Source organism: Ruditapes philippinarum, unplaced genomic scaffold, assembly GCF_026571515.1.
Source record: "Ruditapes philippinarum isolate M1 unplaced genomic scaffold, ASM2657151v2 ctg3300_1_1_1_1, whole genome shotgun sequence".
Classification (NCBI taxonomy): Eukaryota; Metazoa; Mollusca; class Bivalvia; order Venerida; family Veneridae; genus Ruditapes; species Ruditapes philippinarum.
In genome coordinates, this window is record NW_026864740.1 from 27377 (window position 1) to 46115 (window position 18739).

An 18739-nucleotide genomic window follows, 5' to 3' on the forward strand; every position below is an offset into this window, starting at 1 on the left:
ACAGTGGTTGTGTAAAACTTTTTTCACATAACCATTACTTTTGCTCAGTGGGCAGCGTTTATATGTTTACATATTGCATGTAATAAAATGATAAAGAATGGAATTTTTGCTTCATATTTTCATGTAATACGTGATCACAATGCCATTATCGTTGTTTTTGTATGTCTTTCTTTCTTATTAAGGGAGGCAATAAATGAGCCGCGTCATGACAAAACCAACACAATGGGTTTGCGACCAGCATTCGCGCAGTCTGATCAGGATCCATGCTGTTCGCTATCAGTGTCTCTACTTGTAATAGAGTTTGTAAACGAACAGCATGGATCCTGATCAGACTGCGCGGATGCGCAGGCTGGTCTGGATCCATGCTGGTCGCAAACCCATTATGTTGGTTTTGTCGTGACACGGCTCAAAAGGCAATGAATAGAAAGGGAAAATTTTAACCTACCTGCTGAGACGATTAGGGACAGGCATATCAGACAGAATGATCCTGACATTCTATGGCACGCTCGTGACCGTCACATCCTGAAATTATACACGAAAATATCCTGAAATAATATATTACCAGTATATGCAGAAATATGACACTAATGTACATGGAATATGAGTGCCGCTATATAAACATGAATGTATGTACAAATGATAAAAAAAATAAAAACGGAATATGAAAGAAAGAAAGAAAGAGAGAGAGAAAGAAAAAAAGAAGATAGAAAGAAAAGGAAAGAAAGAAAAAGTAAAAAACAAGAAAATGATAAGTATATAAAGTATAGATAGAAAAACATGCGGAAAGAAAAGAGAATATTGAAAGAAACGAGAGAAAGAAAGATATAAAGAATGAAACAAAACAAATAAAGAAAGAAACAAGAGAAAGATAGAAAGAAACAAACAAATGAACAATATTAAAATTCGAATGAAAGTACGAACGATTGTACTGTTTATTATGGTAAAAAATGAAGGTAAATAAGTGATAAAAAAATCTTTCTTAAAAGGCTAACTTAACATTTGAACACAAATTCTATAGTTGTCATAATATTAAAAAGCCGGTCTTTTGTATGTTTTTATTTTCTAAACTTACATAAATGTCATTTGTTTAAATAAGACATTTATAAAGAGTTTACATTCGTGGGCGTTACCCCGCATTAATTTTCATTTTACCATCATCTTGAGAGGTTTATGTAACTTTTGTTAACATTAAGTAGAATTACACCATCATTTCATCATGCAAATTACATTTCATTAACTTACCACACCGTTACTAAAGTTTGAGACATATCAGCTGCGAGTTAACGTTTTTCATTTTCATACAACCTTGAAGAAATTGTCAAGAAACTTTAGTCGTCCTCTAATCATAGTAATAACTTAAAGTAAATGGTTGTGTTTTATATTTGTGTTATCAGTTTTATCAGTTATTTCGTCTATTGTTACCTCTTTTTCTACAAAAAAAATACAGAATAAAAATGAACGTGGTGTAACTATATAAGTGATGACTATCTTGATAGAACAATATCTGGTAAAAACAATATCTTCTACAAACAATATTTTCTTCTTCTAACAATATCTTCTTCAAATAGATACAAAAGTTTTGAATATGAAAACAATGACTTTCTGTGACTTTTTCATTGATGTTAACAATGTCATATCTCTATCTCTTTATTTATGTAAAAGCCCCTTTGTGGCTGAGGGGTTGCTATTAATAGTTGAGGCACTATAAGAAATTCAGCCAGTGTTTATTCATGCGTGATCGTAGGACGTTACTAAATGGGTTCAAATAACTGGAGTATTTGCATCTTTTATCCCCAGCATATGAGATGGTTTTTACCCCTGGTATTGCTTTAAAGTTTGTAACACCCGAGCTTTGCCAAAATCATCTTTCCTGTTTCGGCGCCATTTGACCTATACTGCATGGTGCGCCGAAATTTTTAATGATATCAATTAAAACTTTATATATCCAGAGGTATGATTAATGGCCAAACTGTATCAATGTGAAAAAGAACATGTACTAAATAATAATTGGACTGCTTCTCTGCTTCAAATGTTATTTCCTTATTTCTTGTCATTTTTTTTCTCAAAGATTTTTATCAAAACGTAAAATAAAAAATGTGGCGTGTCTAGCTGTTGAGACCCTTTTGATATGCATTATGGGGTAAACTGATACATCAAGACTAAGCTGTCAGTGACATACAATGTTTATGGTTAGATGCAAATATTTGAATTCCAAAGCCTATGTAAAATTGTCATGTAATATGAACATGTCTGACTTTTTTCAATGTAGCTATCGGTTTAAAAAGCCTTTGTTAAATTGCCAAGTAAAATGAACATGTCTGACTTTTTTCAATGTAGCAATCGGTTTAAAACAGGGAGATACATAGTCACCGTTACAATTTATGTCTTTCATAAATGTTATTGCTGGAATCTTACATGAATCTTGATGGGTAGACTTTAGATGATTGTTTTGCAGATGATCTTGTTTTATTCATAACAGATCCAAAAAGTCTTCAAGAACAAAATGATAATGTCCAATTGAATTTAAAAATAAATTGTAAATGAAACTAAAATATGTGATTTTGAGAAAAAAACAAAAACAAAACAAAAGTGTTTATTCCGATTTTTATATGGATTATGAAAAAATATATATAAAAATAAAAAGTAAAATCAAAATTAAAATTGTCCTCTTTTTAATGAGGAATCAAGTTTGAATATACTGATACCATGTTCATAAGGTATTGGGGCATAGTAGAAATCTCCTTGATTTGAAAATAGAGCTCATTTGTCCCATTAAGATGAATGTCTCTAAAGAAATAACGCTTAAGAAATGACCTTCTTTGACGCAAAATTATGATATATTTTTCATCCAAGTTAGACTTATGACATTTTTTTTTAATCTTTTCCACCGTATTCAATATATAACTAATAAAGCAATCTATATAGTTATGTCTTTACATTTATACTTTAGTTTGGGAAATCTGTACATAGTAGGTGTCTCAGGCTTTACGTAGTCATTTTTTGTAAATATTTGATTTGATAACAATTCAAACAAGTTTTTACATTTTCATAAAAACTTGACGCACATCTGAAATCTAGCTACTTTAAACTGTTGTCGTCGTGTCAAAGCCTTGACGATACATCTAAAGTGTCATCGATATGTTTAAATCCGGTAATAATACGTTAGTAGTAACTGTTCAACTGATAATAAATCAATCAGGTCTGATATAAATTCATGTTATTGTCAATCGTCATATCCGTCACATCACCATGCAAGGGTCAATGCAAGAACAATCATGGCTTTTTCAGATTTATTGATGTATCAACGGAAGCTTATACAAACGAATCTTTGTTTAAAACAAGTTTGGAGGCAGTGATCCCAAGTCTGATTAGTACACTGCAATATGATATTGAGACAAATTGATGTGTATAAAATTATGAATATTTTACAGCTTTCCCACACGATTCAATTGTGTAAGTATATAAAACGCTTGAAATTTATATTTTATTGTGCAGTTATGTGGCCTTGGCACACTGTTATGTCTGTCATTCATAAAACGGCGACTACCTGGCTTCAACTGGTGACAAAAATATCGATAAATATTTCTTTATTATATTATTTCAAATATTGAAAGAATATAGGGAAGTGGATGAGTTAACAGTTTTTCAAATGTCAAATGCAGATTGTTCTGATTTTATTACCTTGTATGTAATTGTGATTGGTGAACGCACTGGGCCCATTTATCTATGTTGTAAAAATGAAAAAAAAACCTATAATTTCCATTAGTGTTTTATTGCGTTCCCCTCCAACTTGTGACAACCGACTCTTCAAACTTTAGTGTTAACTTCCGGTTTAGTCGAAAGTTCTGTATGGAGCGGTTTATAACCTTTTTTGAGCGTATTAGATCTAGTTCGTCTGATCAGTTGTAAAACTTATTTAATGTACTTGAGTTGAACATGAATATATAAAGTACATTCGAATTTCAAACATATATTTTATCAATCTCGTACACAGTGATCTCCCCTTATCAGTACAATTCTGCCAAGTGAGGTAATCACTGTGAGGAGTTTGATATTTTATTGACCGTCAATATATGCCGCTTTTCCGTATCATATATAAAATGCGGTGAGTTGACAAGAACTTTTGCTACTCATAAAACACGAAAAGAAGCGAAGTTAACCGGAATTTACCGATCATCTTATAGATATATGTATCACCTTAAAAGCAAATGAATTTCGCACGCTTTAAATCAATTACATACATATTAATATTCCTAATGCAATGAGTAATACACGTATATTTAGACACGCGGAACTTATATGTATATATATATATATACACGCATGTAAGTATATTTATCACAAAATGTCAGTTGATATTTGCCTTATTGACAGCCTGTATAACATAATTACATTTGACAGGTATATATGTGTGTAAATTGTAATTAACTCTAAGGTCATTGCCGGTCAAACATAGAATACATGACCAGAAATCTGGTATCTACATTATGCTAATAGACTTTTTAAAATGTCTTGCCGTGTTAAGTAACGTAATATACCCTTCTCGCGTGTACTATAACTATTCCGTCAACATTATTACGTTATTGACGTGACTTTAAACTGTGTACGTTACGGAACAGAGTTAACGTAAACATATCGCCCACTCTAGTGTTGTCTAAAGTAGTGCGTAATGAAAACTTCCCTTTCGTGCTTGCTATACCAAATCCAGAAACATTTTGTACCCAACAAAAATAATTGTATTGTTTACGTAAACTATATTAGAAACGCCAAAAATATCACCTTTCCTTCCAACAAAATCATTGAAAATGTCAGTACAAATTATTGGGAGCGAGACTCCTTGCTCGTTTATTTAATGCCAAAGATTTCGAATCACTTACACTCTATTACAGCGAGTTCAAATCCCGCAGTGACTTTATTGATATGATGAAACTATCCAGGTAGATTACGGAACGTCAGTGGCTCTACTTAAATGCTTAGTCGTGCCTGAAATAATGCATTGAGAGGCATCTGGAGTCCTCCTTCGCAAATAAACCCGGAAAGTCGTCATGTGACCTTCAGTCATTATTGCGATGCAAGCCCCACCTCATGAAGAAAAAATACGCTATTCATATTCATCAGATGAACTGAATATTCAACATTGCAATACAAAACAATGACTTTAATTTATTCATATTCAAAGTTACAAGCCCTTTGCAAACAAAAATGACTTTGATTTATTCACATTCAGAGTAACTAATCTTTTAAAATAGATTTAATGTATGCAAATGACGTCACATATATCTTCAAGTAACGACCAGGATATCTCGTGTTGTGATTCTAAAGTAATATAGTAAATTATTTATAATAAAGATCTAAGCACAAATCAAAGAATATGAGAGTGATTTTACCCTAAATATTGGTCCATGTCATTGCACCACATTTGTTAGAATTGCTTTAATAAAACGTGAAACTTATTCACGATCATCATGCACGATCTATGCACTTATGATTTTATTACAGCGATAAATTTTAAATTTGAACATATTTATACTAATGTATAGATTACATAGAACTATAGGTTATGCCAGAACATAAAATATTTATTACAATTTTATTATTGCAACGTCATCATTAGCAGCACGTAGAAAATAATATCATCATTTTTTTTTCAAATAAGTTCAAGCACGAAAATCTATTTTCAATTTCAAAACGAGACAGCAAAAGATCTGACTCATTTAAGATACATGTACTGTACATGTATATGGACGACAATTATAAGCGAAGAGTTCGTTAAGTCCCTTTTTATTCTCCAACGGTTAACACATCTTCAAAGGGCAAATAACAATAATTAATAATTGATCAAAGGTGGACGATAATAAAATTGTCGTCTGGTGCAGTAAGGGTTGTTTATTTATTGTTGCCTTAACATAACACGATAAGTAAATTTCTTTAATTGTCTTTGTGTCTTGTGTTTTAACGTGTCTCCGCCATTACATTCGTGTATATACTGACAAAATTCGTGTCAAAATAAATTTTATTTTACATAAACGTGTGGTGTAGACCTACTTAAATTCTGATTAAATGAAATGTAACTCATGTCGACAGGAGATTTATTTCACTGACGGTTAAGAAGAATCCATAAATTCACGAGTGTACTAGAAATAAAAAATATTAGCCCAATTTAGCACTAAATTGTGTTTGAGTTTTTCCTATTTGCTTCTTAACGGTTGTCAAAGCGCCCATAATGCTTCCCTGTTTAATTCTCAAAAAATAATACAATATATTTTATCAAAAAGGAAAAAGAATGTATTGTCAATTGAGATGAAAAAGGAGGCTGGATTTAAAGCCTGAACTGAGCATTTGCTGTCAACCACAACTATATAAGTCAAACAATGTTATAAAATCAGTAAATAATAATCATACAAAGTTAAAACTTAAAAATATCATTATCATTTTAATCATTATTTTGGTTTAATTTGGTTTAAAACCACACCGACACTGTTAAGATTTTTATAGCAACATTCCAGTTTTTATTGTGGTGCAAAACCACTTGTGCCTCGGAACAGAACCATCCACCTGCAGTAAGCTAGCTGGATAGCTTCCTTACATGAAACCATCCAAAGCTAATAAAGAAATTCAAAACGAAACAAAATTAGAAGGAGAAAGTGATCCGGAGTCTGCGGGACTAAAAATTCGGCGACGAAGATCTAACAGATAGTTAGACTCAGATAGTAATAATGATAAAAATACAAACAAATTATTCATGCGACAGATACATTTAATTCAAATGGCTAAATGAAATATCAATAAATGTTACGTATGATAATTTTACATCTTTCTTTCATGCTAAAGATAAGAAAACATCGTATATTTTTCTCTTTTCAAAATATTTCATTTACACCAGTAAATTAAAAAAACAAACTCCAGATATAAGTATCTTCAAAAGAAAATTTTTAAACAGATTAAAAATTGAAAGATTTGTTGCGTTACAAAATGATACATTAGAAGAATTTGAAAATTGCTGGATAAATCTAATTGAACTGTTTGATTTCTAAATAGTACATGCAGAAAAAATGCTACAAAAGCAGTTTATTTACTTTTTACTTTTTATTTACTTTTCAACCTTTTGCCCCTTTTCTTGTGTAATTGTATAAATGAATGAACCACTTAACTTTTTAAAATGTCTTATATATTCTAACTAAAAACGTAACAAAATAAATTTATTTTTATTTTTAATTATCTACATGTCAATGAAAATGCTAAAGTTATCATGGTTTGTATACTTGTATTGTATTATTTTTTCTTAAACGTGGTTCAAATAAAAAAAAAATCAAAGGCCATATCAGCATTTAAAGCAAGAAGCAAGCATACCAAAGTGAATAGGTTCTCAATGGAAGGACTGTACTACTATACATAAACATTATGTTAGTCATACACTTCCAAAAAAAAGAAGAAAAAAAATCTAGGAAAATCTAAATGTTTTTATCATTACTTGAAATATTCATAGAAAATATTCCTGTTGTATGTCTAGACCAATCCACTTTAAAGTAAACGAAACAGAGTTACTTATTGGAAGAAATAAATGTATTCTATGAATAGTGTTATTTTGTGGGAACAGATTATGACAAACTGTCAACATAAGAGTTATTTATTGCGATAAAAGATAAAATAAATTATAAATTAGTCTTCATGCGGTGTGAAGGTTGCAGTAAAAGAGTAAATGGTTACGTTTAAAGTTACATGGTGTCTTCCTGCGGAGGAAGACCTCATGTACTCTTCCGCGCTTTTTTCACGCATGAGTGGGCTTCAGATTATAGGCACCGAACTGCTATAACCTAGCTGGGTAACTTCATGGCATAAACAAATCTTAAGTTCCAGGCGGGATTCCAACTCACAGTGTTGTAAGTTCGCGACCTTGACCACTCGGCCTAGGATTCCCAAAATCAACCCAGGGTTAAGCAAATACATGTGTATCATTAATGTGTTATACTTCCTTTTCTAAACCCAGTTTTATCACATGATCCAAAGCAAACGTCGACCGTGTGTAATGAATTGCTAAGCGGGTGGGCTTATATGCTTTACAAAAAAAAGAAGAATAATGTAAAACGTCATAAATAGAAAACAAATGAAAGAAACAAATGCTCTAAAAGTGACATGATTTATACTTCAAGCAAATTTGCACCATTCTGAACATATTCTCATTTATCTTGACAGTGAAAATTAATCAAGCAATCCGAAAAGGATAAATTACGTAACGTATGGTATTGCTGTTCTACATAGATGAAATTAAGAAACATAATAACTAAATTTGATTGCTTTTTTAAAGAGTAAAATATGTACACATTGAGTAAAGCAAAAAGAAAAAAATAAAGTAAATGAATAAAGTAAATAAAAATGAAATAAATAATAATAATAAAAATAAATAAAAAGGATTATACATAGTGTTTGATTAATAATCAACTGGAAGCATATGTTTGAATTAATTCATACTTAAAATTTCCGATGAGGTAACTGCTGTCAAACGAAACATTTTCAATTTTTTATTTTTTGTTGTTGTTGAAATTATGATATTTGGTTCACATCAAATTTCGTCATACCTTTGTCTAAATTATCCTTGACACACAGGTATATTCATATGGAAAATATTTCAAAAAATAAATAAATAAATGTAAATAAAATACTCCTTAACATTATGTTATTGTTTCATCTTTTCTTGCAATAATTTTGTGTCATGTTTACTTTTTCCAAAGGTCAAAGTATTTCTGTCACATGTCACCAAAATTTAAAGACCATAAAAAAACAACATCTAAGGTCAAGAAATTTAAAGTTAATGCATGTTGATTTTTTTTGTCACTGGTGCGTAGCTTTAAGCTGGTCTATATTTTGGGTACATGTGATCTGGAATTTTTTTTATTTAAAGATAATAAGGCACTTTTTATCTAAAAATGTACGTATTTGCACTTATGAAGTATCATTCCAAAATGTTGCACTATTTGGAATTCGTCCTATATTTGATCCAATAGAACATAAAACAATGTTTTTATTTTTAATAGAATGTCTTTCATGGTGATAAGTATATATGCAATGATTGTACATTATAGTTGTTTACTTTAATAGATGATCTATATTTGTTGATATATTTCGAATTCTATAAACTTTTAAGATGAACGACCTATGTTCGACCTATGTTTCGAACCTATGTTTTATACATATTTTGAATTCTGAACAGATAAACCATGTTTGTTGATACATTTCGAATTCTACAAAGATGAACTATATTTATGTTTGTTGATATATTTTGAATTCTGAACAGATTACCTATGTTTGTTGATATATTTCGAATTCTGAGCAAATGAACCATGTTTGTTGATTTTGTTGATTTATTTCGAATTCTAAACATATTACCTATGTTTGTTGATATATTTCGAATTCTGAGCAAATTAACCATGTTTGTTGATATATTTCGAACTCTACAAAGATGAACTACATTTATTTTTGTTGATATATATCAAATTCTGAAAAGATGAACTCTATTGTTAATTTAATAAATATTACTTTTTCCCTGATATTGAAACAATCATCTTTATTTATTGACGATAAACGCTTATAAGATTGTTTTTTAGAAAAAGTAATTCAACTTCACTAAACAAACATTTTCATATGATCATTAGAACATCCAGAAAAAAATCTATGGTGTAGAAATAGTGCCATTATTGCAATTCTTTTATTTTTCTTCAAATTATCAAATTACCGTTAATCGGTGGAATATTTCCCTTTTGTGAAGTTAAGTCACGAAACGTTATACCATACCGTTTTATAATATGCATAAATATATATATATATTTCACTTCTGCATAATTTAACATACACCTCAAACAGCTGGTCCTCTGTTGTTATATGTAACTAAAATTGTATGATAAAGTCAGATGTTATACATTTTCGCACAGTGTTTTGAAAATAACATAAAGTAACAATTTTAAAGGTTTGTTTGTTAAAATACAAGTATTATTGTCTGCTGTATATAAGGGGTAACTGCTTTTAAGGGTATACAGAAAGTAAAGGTTACTGGTCACTGCCATTTTACATCATTTTTGTCAGTAAAATCTTAACCTCATTTTGTTTTTGAACTGGTTTGCTTACCTAAAAGGATTTAAACTATTTTATTTTTAGCTAAGACTTTAATGTTTTAAGTATTAAGAGGGACACTCAGTATTAAGAGAGACACACAGTATTAAGAGGGACACTCAGGTTTAAGATAGACACTCAGTATTAAGACAGACACTCAGTATTAAGACAGACACTCAGTAGTAAGATGGACACTCTCAAACAGTTCTTTCCTTAAGAGGAACATCAGTAGAGGGACAATCTCAGAAAAGTTAATTTCTTTATCTATTGTCGTTAGCGTTTTTTGTATGACAACAATAAGTGAAATACACAAGAATAGTGCAAATTTACATAATTACTCGAAATACGTGTGTTTTCAGAAGAAAAGCTACAGTTTATTATTTCAAACAGAAAATTTAAAATGGAAAAAAGTCCAGTGCGTTAATTAACGGAAGTCTAGTTAGCATTTTTTGGGTGTCTCAGTTGATATTTTGACAGATACACCGTGATTTATTTTTACATAAGTTTACATTGCCCCAAATGTATGCCTGTCAATCACTGTCAAATTAAAAACTCCAGAGGCGCATATGGGAAGTAATAATTTATTAATTAACTTTCAAAATCCTTAAAAAATTTTCACTTTGTACACAATCATACGAAAATCTACACATGCACGATCAAAATTATTTAAGACCAAATGAATCGGTTTCATAACATTAAAATCAAACAGGCATACAGTTCAATCGTTAGTTTCCGAACATTTCCGTCGAGTATGGATAATAGGGGAAGTGTGCCGAATGTCATGTTCTTAAGACTCTTCACAATAGAAAATAAAACAGAGTTATTTTAAGGACAACACACGTTAAGTTACCAAATAATTCCGATGAGCATATTTCTGAATAAAAAGCACTTTTAAGGGGTTTTCTACACCTTTTCCTCAATGATAATTCCCATTTAAGGTTTATTCCTGGTAATTATCTACTGAACCTTATTTATAATATTCATGATGAAAAAATGACCACTGAGATAGCCTAAACCATTTCCCTAGGAATATTTTGCGATTCCGGGTGTTGTGTAATGTGAAAATCTTTTCTTTGAATTATGAACATATAAAGAACTTTGATTTGGTTAACATATACATCATACAATAAAAGTACATCGGTTTTCCGAGATGAGACAAGAATGTTTTTTTAAATAATATATTTGAAGTAATATATACGTCACTATCGACAACACACCTTTTAGTTTTAATCCATCAAGTTAACCTATGTTTACATTCTTTTAATTGGTAGTAATGTATTGTTAACAACACACATTTATAAAAAACATCTCATTGGTTGAAAATATGATTTCGTGAATCATATAAGATATAAAAAATAAAATATTTCGAAATTCTTAAATGTATAATACCTGAATGAATATTATACTAGTAATAATAATTCTAACACCTTCAAATAATCATATTCTTTATTCAAACCTTTTTTAACTTTAAATTCGTGTCTATTTAGTTAAAATGTCCTACTTAAACGAATCAATTGAATTAATGGCATGGTTACAACCCTCTCGGAAAACGAATCCATTGTACAGCGTTATATTTTCATTGTATAAACTTGGTACACTTGCTTTAAAAAAAATTAATTACGCGAGTTTTAAACTATGCGAGTTTCACTATTTGTAAATGACTTTGATATGGATTCAAAACTTAGTTAATATACAATGTTATAGTATAGGTTTATTATATACTTATAAATGAAATATTGAGAAATATTGATGAAATAAAATGCATATTTTCATTTTCCGTATTTTCACTGTAAAAATTTATTTTTCACTGCAGTGAAACATATTTTCCGTATTTTCACTGGTGTCTCGCCGGACTACTTTCTTTTAAATTCTGCCCGTACACAAAATTTAATGGAAAGTCTTTCAAATTTGATCGCAAAAAAAGAGAAAAATGTATATAATAAACAGAAAATTCAAGTTTTTTCTATGAATACATGATTTATTTTCATCTTGTGGCATGAAAATTATCATATTTCACTCGTGGCTACCACCACTCATGAAATATTTATTTTCATACCACTCGATGAAAATAAATCATGTATTTATAGAAAAAACTTGAATATCCTCTATATCTTGTTGATGGTTCACATGTACTTCAAACAGGTTTCAAGAGACATTTAGAATATTACAACTGGTATATTCTGCAACAAATGTTTCGTGTACATTTTCATTTACGTCATTCTAATAGTGTGATTTTTAAAAAAATACTTTATTAGAAGTGTGTCACTAACGTTAATTGTATCATAAACATGATTATTCTATTATAGCTCTCTTGATATTAAAACTTGAAGTTTATTTTAACCAGCTTACTGGTCGAGCGCCTGTTCCGTGTATTATTTCAGGCACGGACGGACACGTGAGCATAACTTTCGACGTTCCGTAAGCTAGCTGGATAAATATCCTTACATGAAAAAAAAAACAACAAAAATTCATGAAAGTATTCAAACTTCACAGCGGTAAGGGGCAAGTGGTTTGAAGTCAACGACTTTCACCACTAGGTCACGGGCGCCTATTATCACATGTGTAATGTCATACAATAACTCCTGGCTTTTATTCCAATAGTGTTTGAAACCAGGATACCTCGGTTAAAAGGCAGAAAAGTAAAATATTCCCCTTTTTAACTATTAAGCTATAATATTCTAATTCAAGTACCATATTGATATAACATAAATTACCCTAAAGAGTCAACCATCAAACTTCACGTCACATCAATTTCAACTAAATGTAAAAAATGTTATGTTTATCACTCTTGAAACAGTTTAAAGTTCACTGTAATTCCAAATTACAACTGTACGAACTTTATGATAAAATAGAGGAAAAATTGATGATAATTTACAATACTGACTTTCTAATCATTTCCTCACTGATTATTTTCCAGTGTTAAAGATAAATCGAACAAAACACCAGTTAAATTATACTACATTTATTATACGTGTCTATGTGTTTAAAATAATATTTTCTTAAAACACGCCTGAAAATTAAACTAAAGGTATATTTACGGCCGCCAAGAAATAAATATTTAACTACGACATTTTGTAAATGAAAGATTCAACTGGAATTATGTTTCACCAGATATGCATGTAAAACAAGCGGTAGAATTGTATTTATCTGCACTTGCAAACTACAATACTAAAGATGATAATTAAAAAAATATATACAGTTTTGTTTTATATACCTGTCACTTTGTTTCCTTTAAAGTATGAAATGATAAATTGTTTGTTAGAATTTCAAGAGACAGATTTTGTCAGTAAGATTTATACTTAAAACGAATTCAACAAATATCAAAGGTTTAAGCTTTTCTATACTTGTAAATTGTTTCATTTATTTACCAAAAAAAGGCACGCAAAGCCGATTAAAAGTTTTTTTTCTTAGAATTCCATATAAGATAAACACGTTCTTTCTAAATACTCGTACATGTGTGTTATAAAAAATTCTATTTTAAATGAAAGTTATTTTATTTTAAGAATTTATATAACTGACTTTCGGCTTGAATCAGGTGTATATCATTTCTTATATTTAAAGTGAATAAATATCTTTTTTTTCAGGGTAATTTTTATTTCATCATGAAATCGGTTTAATTAATCACCCATAAGCAAATCTGAAAGATACAATATTTTTTTCACTTTATTTATAAATAAAGAAGCAACAAAACGATTTTGAATATTGTAAATGGTGAAACACTTACCTACACAGTACAACGACGCTTAATAACTTATTCCAATCACTGAATATCGTGCACTTTATACCATAAAAATCAAATAATTCCAATGTATCTAAATGTTCGAAATTCCTTTAAATATGTCTGAAATCTGAATATCACACTTGTATCAACAACAACTTTATTTACAGAAGACTATTTTGATTCACACAGAACAAACAATGACCTGTTAATGTAATATTAAAGCACAAGAAAACCCGTTAGCTAGAGTAATGAATGTGTCTTTTTGATACGTCATTTGACAATCGTCGACGAATTATTGCGTTATGGGCACGGTAACTCGCATAAATCGCCACACTCCGTCAATTTTCGTGCGTTAATTTTCCAATTACGGTCTGTTTACGGAAAGTACCGAATGGATTCGACAGTCTCGTGAGCATCTTCGGAAAAAGTATGGCGACTGTATTATTTCCTTTTACTTCCTTCACTGCCCGAGGGATGCTCTTTTCATCTGTCATACCTACAGGTTGTTGTTTGATGAATTACAAGTTATAATCACCAAGGTATTTAACCATTTGATGTGGTATAAAACTACTAATGTATGTTACACTTTCTCTCTTCTTTCTTAACCAGTAATGGTGAAAAATTAAATTCATTTATGTTTGAATAATGTCACAATCTTTATGAAAATTTAAGGTACAGATAAATATCTAATGTATAAGATATCAAAGAAGCGCAGAAATCTATACTTATCCTGGTTAAATATTTATTAAAAACATGCGCAAATTTAGTCGACTTAATATAATATGTTAAAAATATACAAATAAACATCGGTAATAAAGAACAATTTTTAGATAACACCCATTTCTTCCTTTCTCCCTACCAAACACCAGACAGTTACAAGCTGCGCCCAATCTTTTATATAAAGTCAATATAGAAAGAGATATAGTTCAACTAAAGGGACGACGGTAAGTAGCAGACATTCACTTACAAAAAAAAGAACCACCAGGACAAAAAATACTACAAAAAGTAACAATCCTGAAAATTGAGAAAATACTTTCATTTTCTGGATATCTGAAAATTGAGAAAATACTTTCATTTTCTGGATATCTTGTCAGAATTGAAGTGCTATTTTGCATCCGTTTTATAAGCTTCAATTTATCAAATTATGTAAAAAGTCGCCCCAAATATCTTCTCCGGTTGCAACCTTTAGAAAGAGTCGATTGACCTTAGCAATATTTTTTCTCTATGATTTCAACCAATCAAAAGAGTCCGCCTTATTTTTTACTTTATGAAATGTATACAACTGTTATGTCATTTCATTTTCCTATCTAAAGATCCAATAAAACAATGCTTTAATTCTCAAACAAAATGTAATAAAAAGTGTAGATACATGGTTTGACAAGTGAAAGACAAGTTACAAGATCTTAACAAATTATAATTACTAAATGTCATTAAATACAGGCGATAAATAAATGTTATACCAACGCTTACTTGACCGTATAACCCCCTGGTTAATTATGTCACTATCTTGTTTGTTAGCTATATTGCCGTACAGAATAAGATGAAATGTATGTTTTACTTTTGTTACTTGCTTCCATATGATGCTTTTGTCAATTTAATATTATTGAAATGTAAAAATTATATTTATACAAAAAGTCAGAGGAAGCCTCACATGCGATATTGCTCGGCATCACTAGTGAAATTCTCTCAAATAAATGTCTTGCTTAGCTGCAAATATTAGTTCCGACTTGTTCATTGACCTTGCATTTATAACTCTGACATCTAAGCTTCTTACCTTAAACATACAATACATATTGAAGGGTAAATATAAATTTAGACTTTAAAATAGTTCATATTCTTTTGTCGTAATTTCTTTTCATTGTAAAGTATTCATTGTCGTTTGCTTAACTGTACGTAGATTTGACAACAACAACAACCAAAAAACAACACCAAATATTCACAAAGAGATATAAAATGCAAATGGCTTGGGCTACAATTTATATCAGCATAAGCAACAGCCCCTGCCTCAACCATAAGTTATAAGCCAGGATTAGTATATTTACACAAAAAATATTGTCTCCTAAAGGGGTTTGATCAGATAGGAATGGACAAGGAATCTAAACTGGTTATTTAATACATATACTATACAAATGACTCATTCTTCAAATGCTAAAATTTAGTTTCTTGTTAAAAGTTAGATTAGAGTAGCCGTAAATGCGGAACAAAGCAACATTTATTAACGAACTCTGGTGATGTTGAAACGTTTTCTGTGAATCCCGGTGTTATACAAGGGGAATGCACGGGCCATACATTGTTTATATTAAAATGTAGTCAACTATTGTTGTGAAGCTATCCTATTTCAAATAAAATTTCACATTTCTAAATGTATATTACAGTATTAAAACGGAGTAAGAACATTTGTTTATCTGAGCATATCAATTTAATTAGACAAAAACACTGCTAAATTTGGCAGTCCTTGAACATAAAACACAATAACAAATTGTGTTTCTTTCTGAAATGACGTTGACTAGTTATGTTATTTCATTATGTAAATAGAGGATGTATTATGTCTTTCTTTAGCGTGAACGCTTGACCGTTACATTGACAAAGTATTGACAGATCGTCCTAATTTTACGACATCTTACCGCAAAGTCTGATAAAAGGTTAAATTATTATTATATATAATGATAAATTAGCATGCAGAACAATGCTTTATGTAAAACAGTATAATTTGCTGAGAAGGTATTATTAATTAAACAAACATAAAGGTGTTATTATGGATATTCTACGAACTGATATTTACGCGGACATTGTTATTAATCAAACTGCCAGTATTATTTGTTAATTTTGGCAATTTGTTGGATAAACCGTTTTAAAGACAGTATAAGTCATATTTCTAAAATAATTCCGGTTAGAATTGCAAACAAAAAGGAGGAAAAAAATAAAATAAAAAAACCCCCAAACAAACAGCTAATTTTGGTAATTTCTTTTATATCTAACCTAATAAATAAGCCGAAGAAAATACACGTGTTTTAAGATTTCAAATCCTGTAGCAGGTTCTTCGTTCACTTAAAACAACAACAACAACAACAACAACAACAACAACAACAACAACAATAATTATAACAAGCAATTATCATAGTATTGCAAGCAATCCATAAGTCAGTCCCCTACCGGTTAGAACCCCAGCAACATTCTGATGGGCCATTGGCCATTCAATTTTACCAGTGAATGAATGACATGAATGAACTAAAATCTTTTGAGTTCTAAGTTTGTCTATATCACAGTAATGTGTTAAGTTTCCCTGCCTAGTAAGGAAATTATGTTTATACAACCTTGTCATATTATTACAATGTGGGATTTTAAAGTTAATCCTATAAGAATTGAAGACGTTGGAGTGAAAAATACCAATTTCTCGAAAAAAATCTAAGTTCAAGGGGGACATAATTCTGGAAAAAGTCTTGCTAGAGTATTTAACCTTCTCAAAAATGTTGAGTGATAATAAGAAACATATATATGAAGTTTGAAGTAGATACATGAAGTTATTTAAAAAAGACATTATTTTTCACAAAAAAGTTCAAGGGAGGTAATACTGATCATTTTTGTGCTAGAGTTGTAAACCTTGTCACATATGATGTGGTTGATGACCAGAAACTTATATTTAAAGTTTGAAGTAAACACCTTAAGAAATAAAGAACTTATAGTGAAAAAGCTGAAATTTAAATCAGAAATCTTGAAATTCAGGCTATTTGTTGCCAAAGCAACCAGAATTTTCAACATAGGAAGAAAAGAGAAAAATGTGCATAATCTCCAAAATGCCATCTACCCATATTTCAAGTTTCATAAAAATATTTTCAGTACTTTATGAGTTATCACTGGATCCAGTTTATGTGTTAAATTTGCCATATTTTCAGACTATTTGTTGCCATAGCAACCAGAATTTTCAACATAGGAAGAAAAAAAGACGTGCATAATCTCCATACTGCCATCTATCCATATATCAAGTTTCATAAAAATATTTTCAGTACTTTTTGCGTTATTGCGGGATCCAGTTTTGTGGACGGACGGCCTGACAAACAGACGGACGGACGGATAGACAGACAGACGGACAGACAGACGGACGGACAGACGGACGGAGGGTAAACCTAAAGTCCCCTCCGGTTAAACCGGTAGAGGACTAATAATAATAATAATAATAATAATATTAATGTACACGAAAAATAAAAATGATATAATATTGCTTTTTGGCATGATATTAATTAAAAAAAGAATTCACTGTAATGTATCCTCAATCCAAATGTCTCTCTTCACATCCATCCATCCATCCAACAAGAAGAAACCAAACAAACAAATCAGGTTTTTTCTTTAATACAATTGAAAAACAATATTTTCTCACAAAACAACAATTTGAACAAAGGGCAAAGGGTTGAACAACAAGTTCTAGCAACATAAGCAACTGTCCTTCCCTTCATTATAAGATATCGAAACGAAAACATGTTTAAATACGTTACTCTTCGGTCCTTTCTGTCAATCTTCGGATAAGGACCTCGAACACAATAGTATGAATACAGTGAACGGATACGGTATATTGGCCCAACCTACGCTCAGAAACTAAACAAATAGTAATTTAATGCTGGGAGTTGTTGACAAGTTTTTTTTCCAATATATTAAGATATAAAAGCAAACAATACAATATTTATTATTATGGTTGTAGAAACCGAAAGTACAAAATGCCAATCTGTTTGACATTAAGTCAGATTTGTTTAAATTTGTACATCAGCGGGCATATTAAAAATAAAAATGATTGTCAGACATATTTTCAACCATAATTGTGCAGAATCATACTTATTTTTTCCTTCGGATGTCAAATAAATACATTCGTTTTACATTATCTTAGAGATTACACTCTCTGTTTCTGTTCACATCTGAAACCAC

At 30.3% G+C, this 18739-nt stretch overlaps 1 protein-coding gene across 1 annotated transcript in view; it reads right to left on the bottom strand.

The window, feature by feature from the left end:
* The window catches only part of LOC132726681 (uncharacterized), a gene marked incomplete at its 3' end in the record, with an annotated part of 36854 nt that extends 22730 nt beyond the window's left edge, over positions 1-14124 (bottom strand). Inside the window, 2 exon segments of the mRNA XM_060712026.1 lie at positions 446-522; positions 13829-14124. Coding sequence (XP_060568009.1) covers positions 446-494 — 49 coding nt within the window.
* Positions 14125-18739: the final 4615 nt, after the last annotated feature.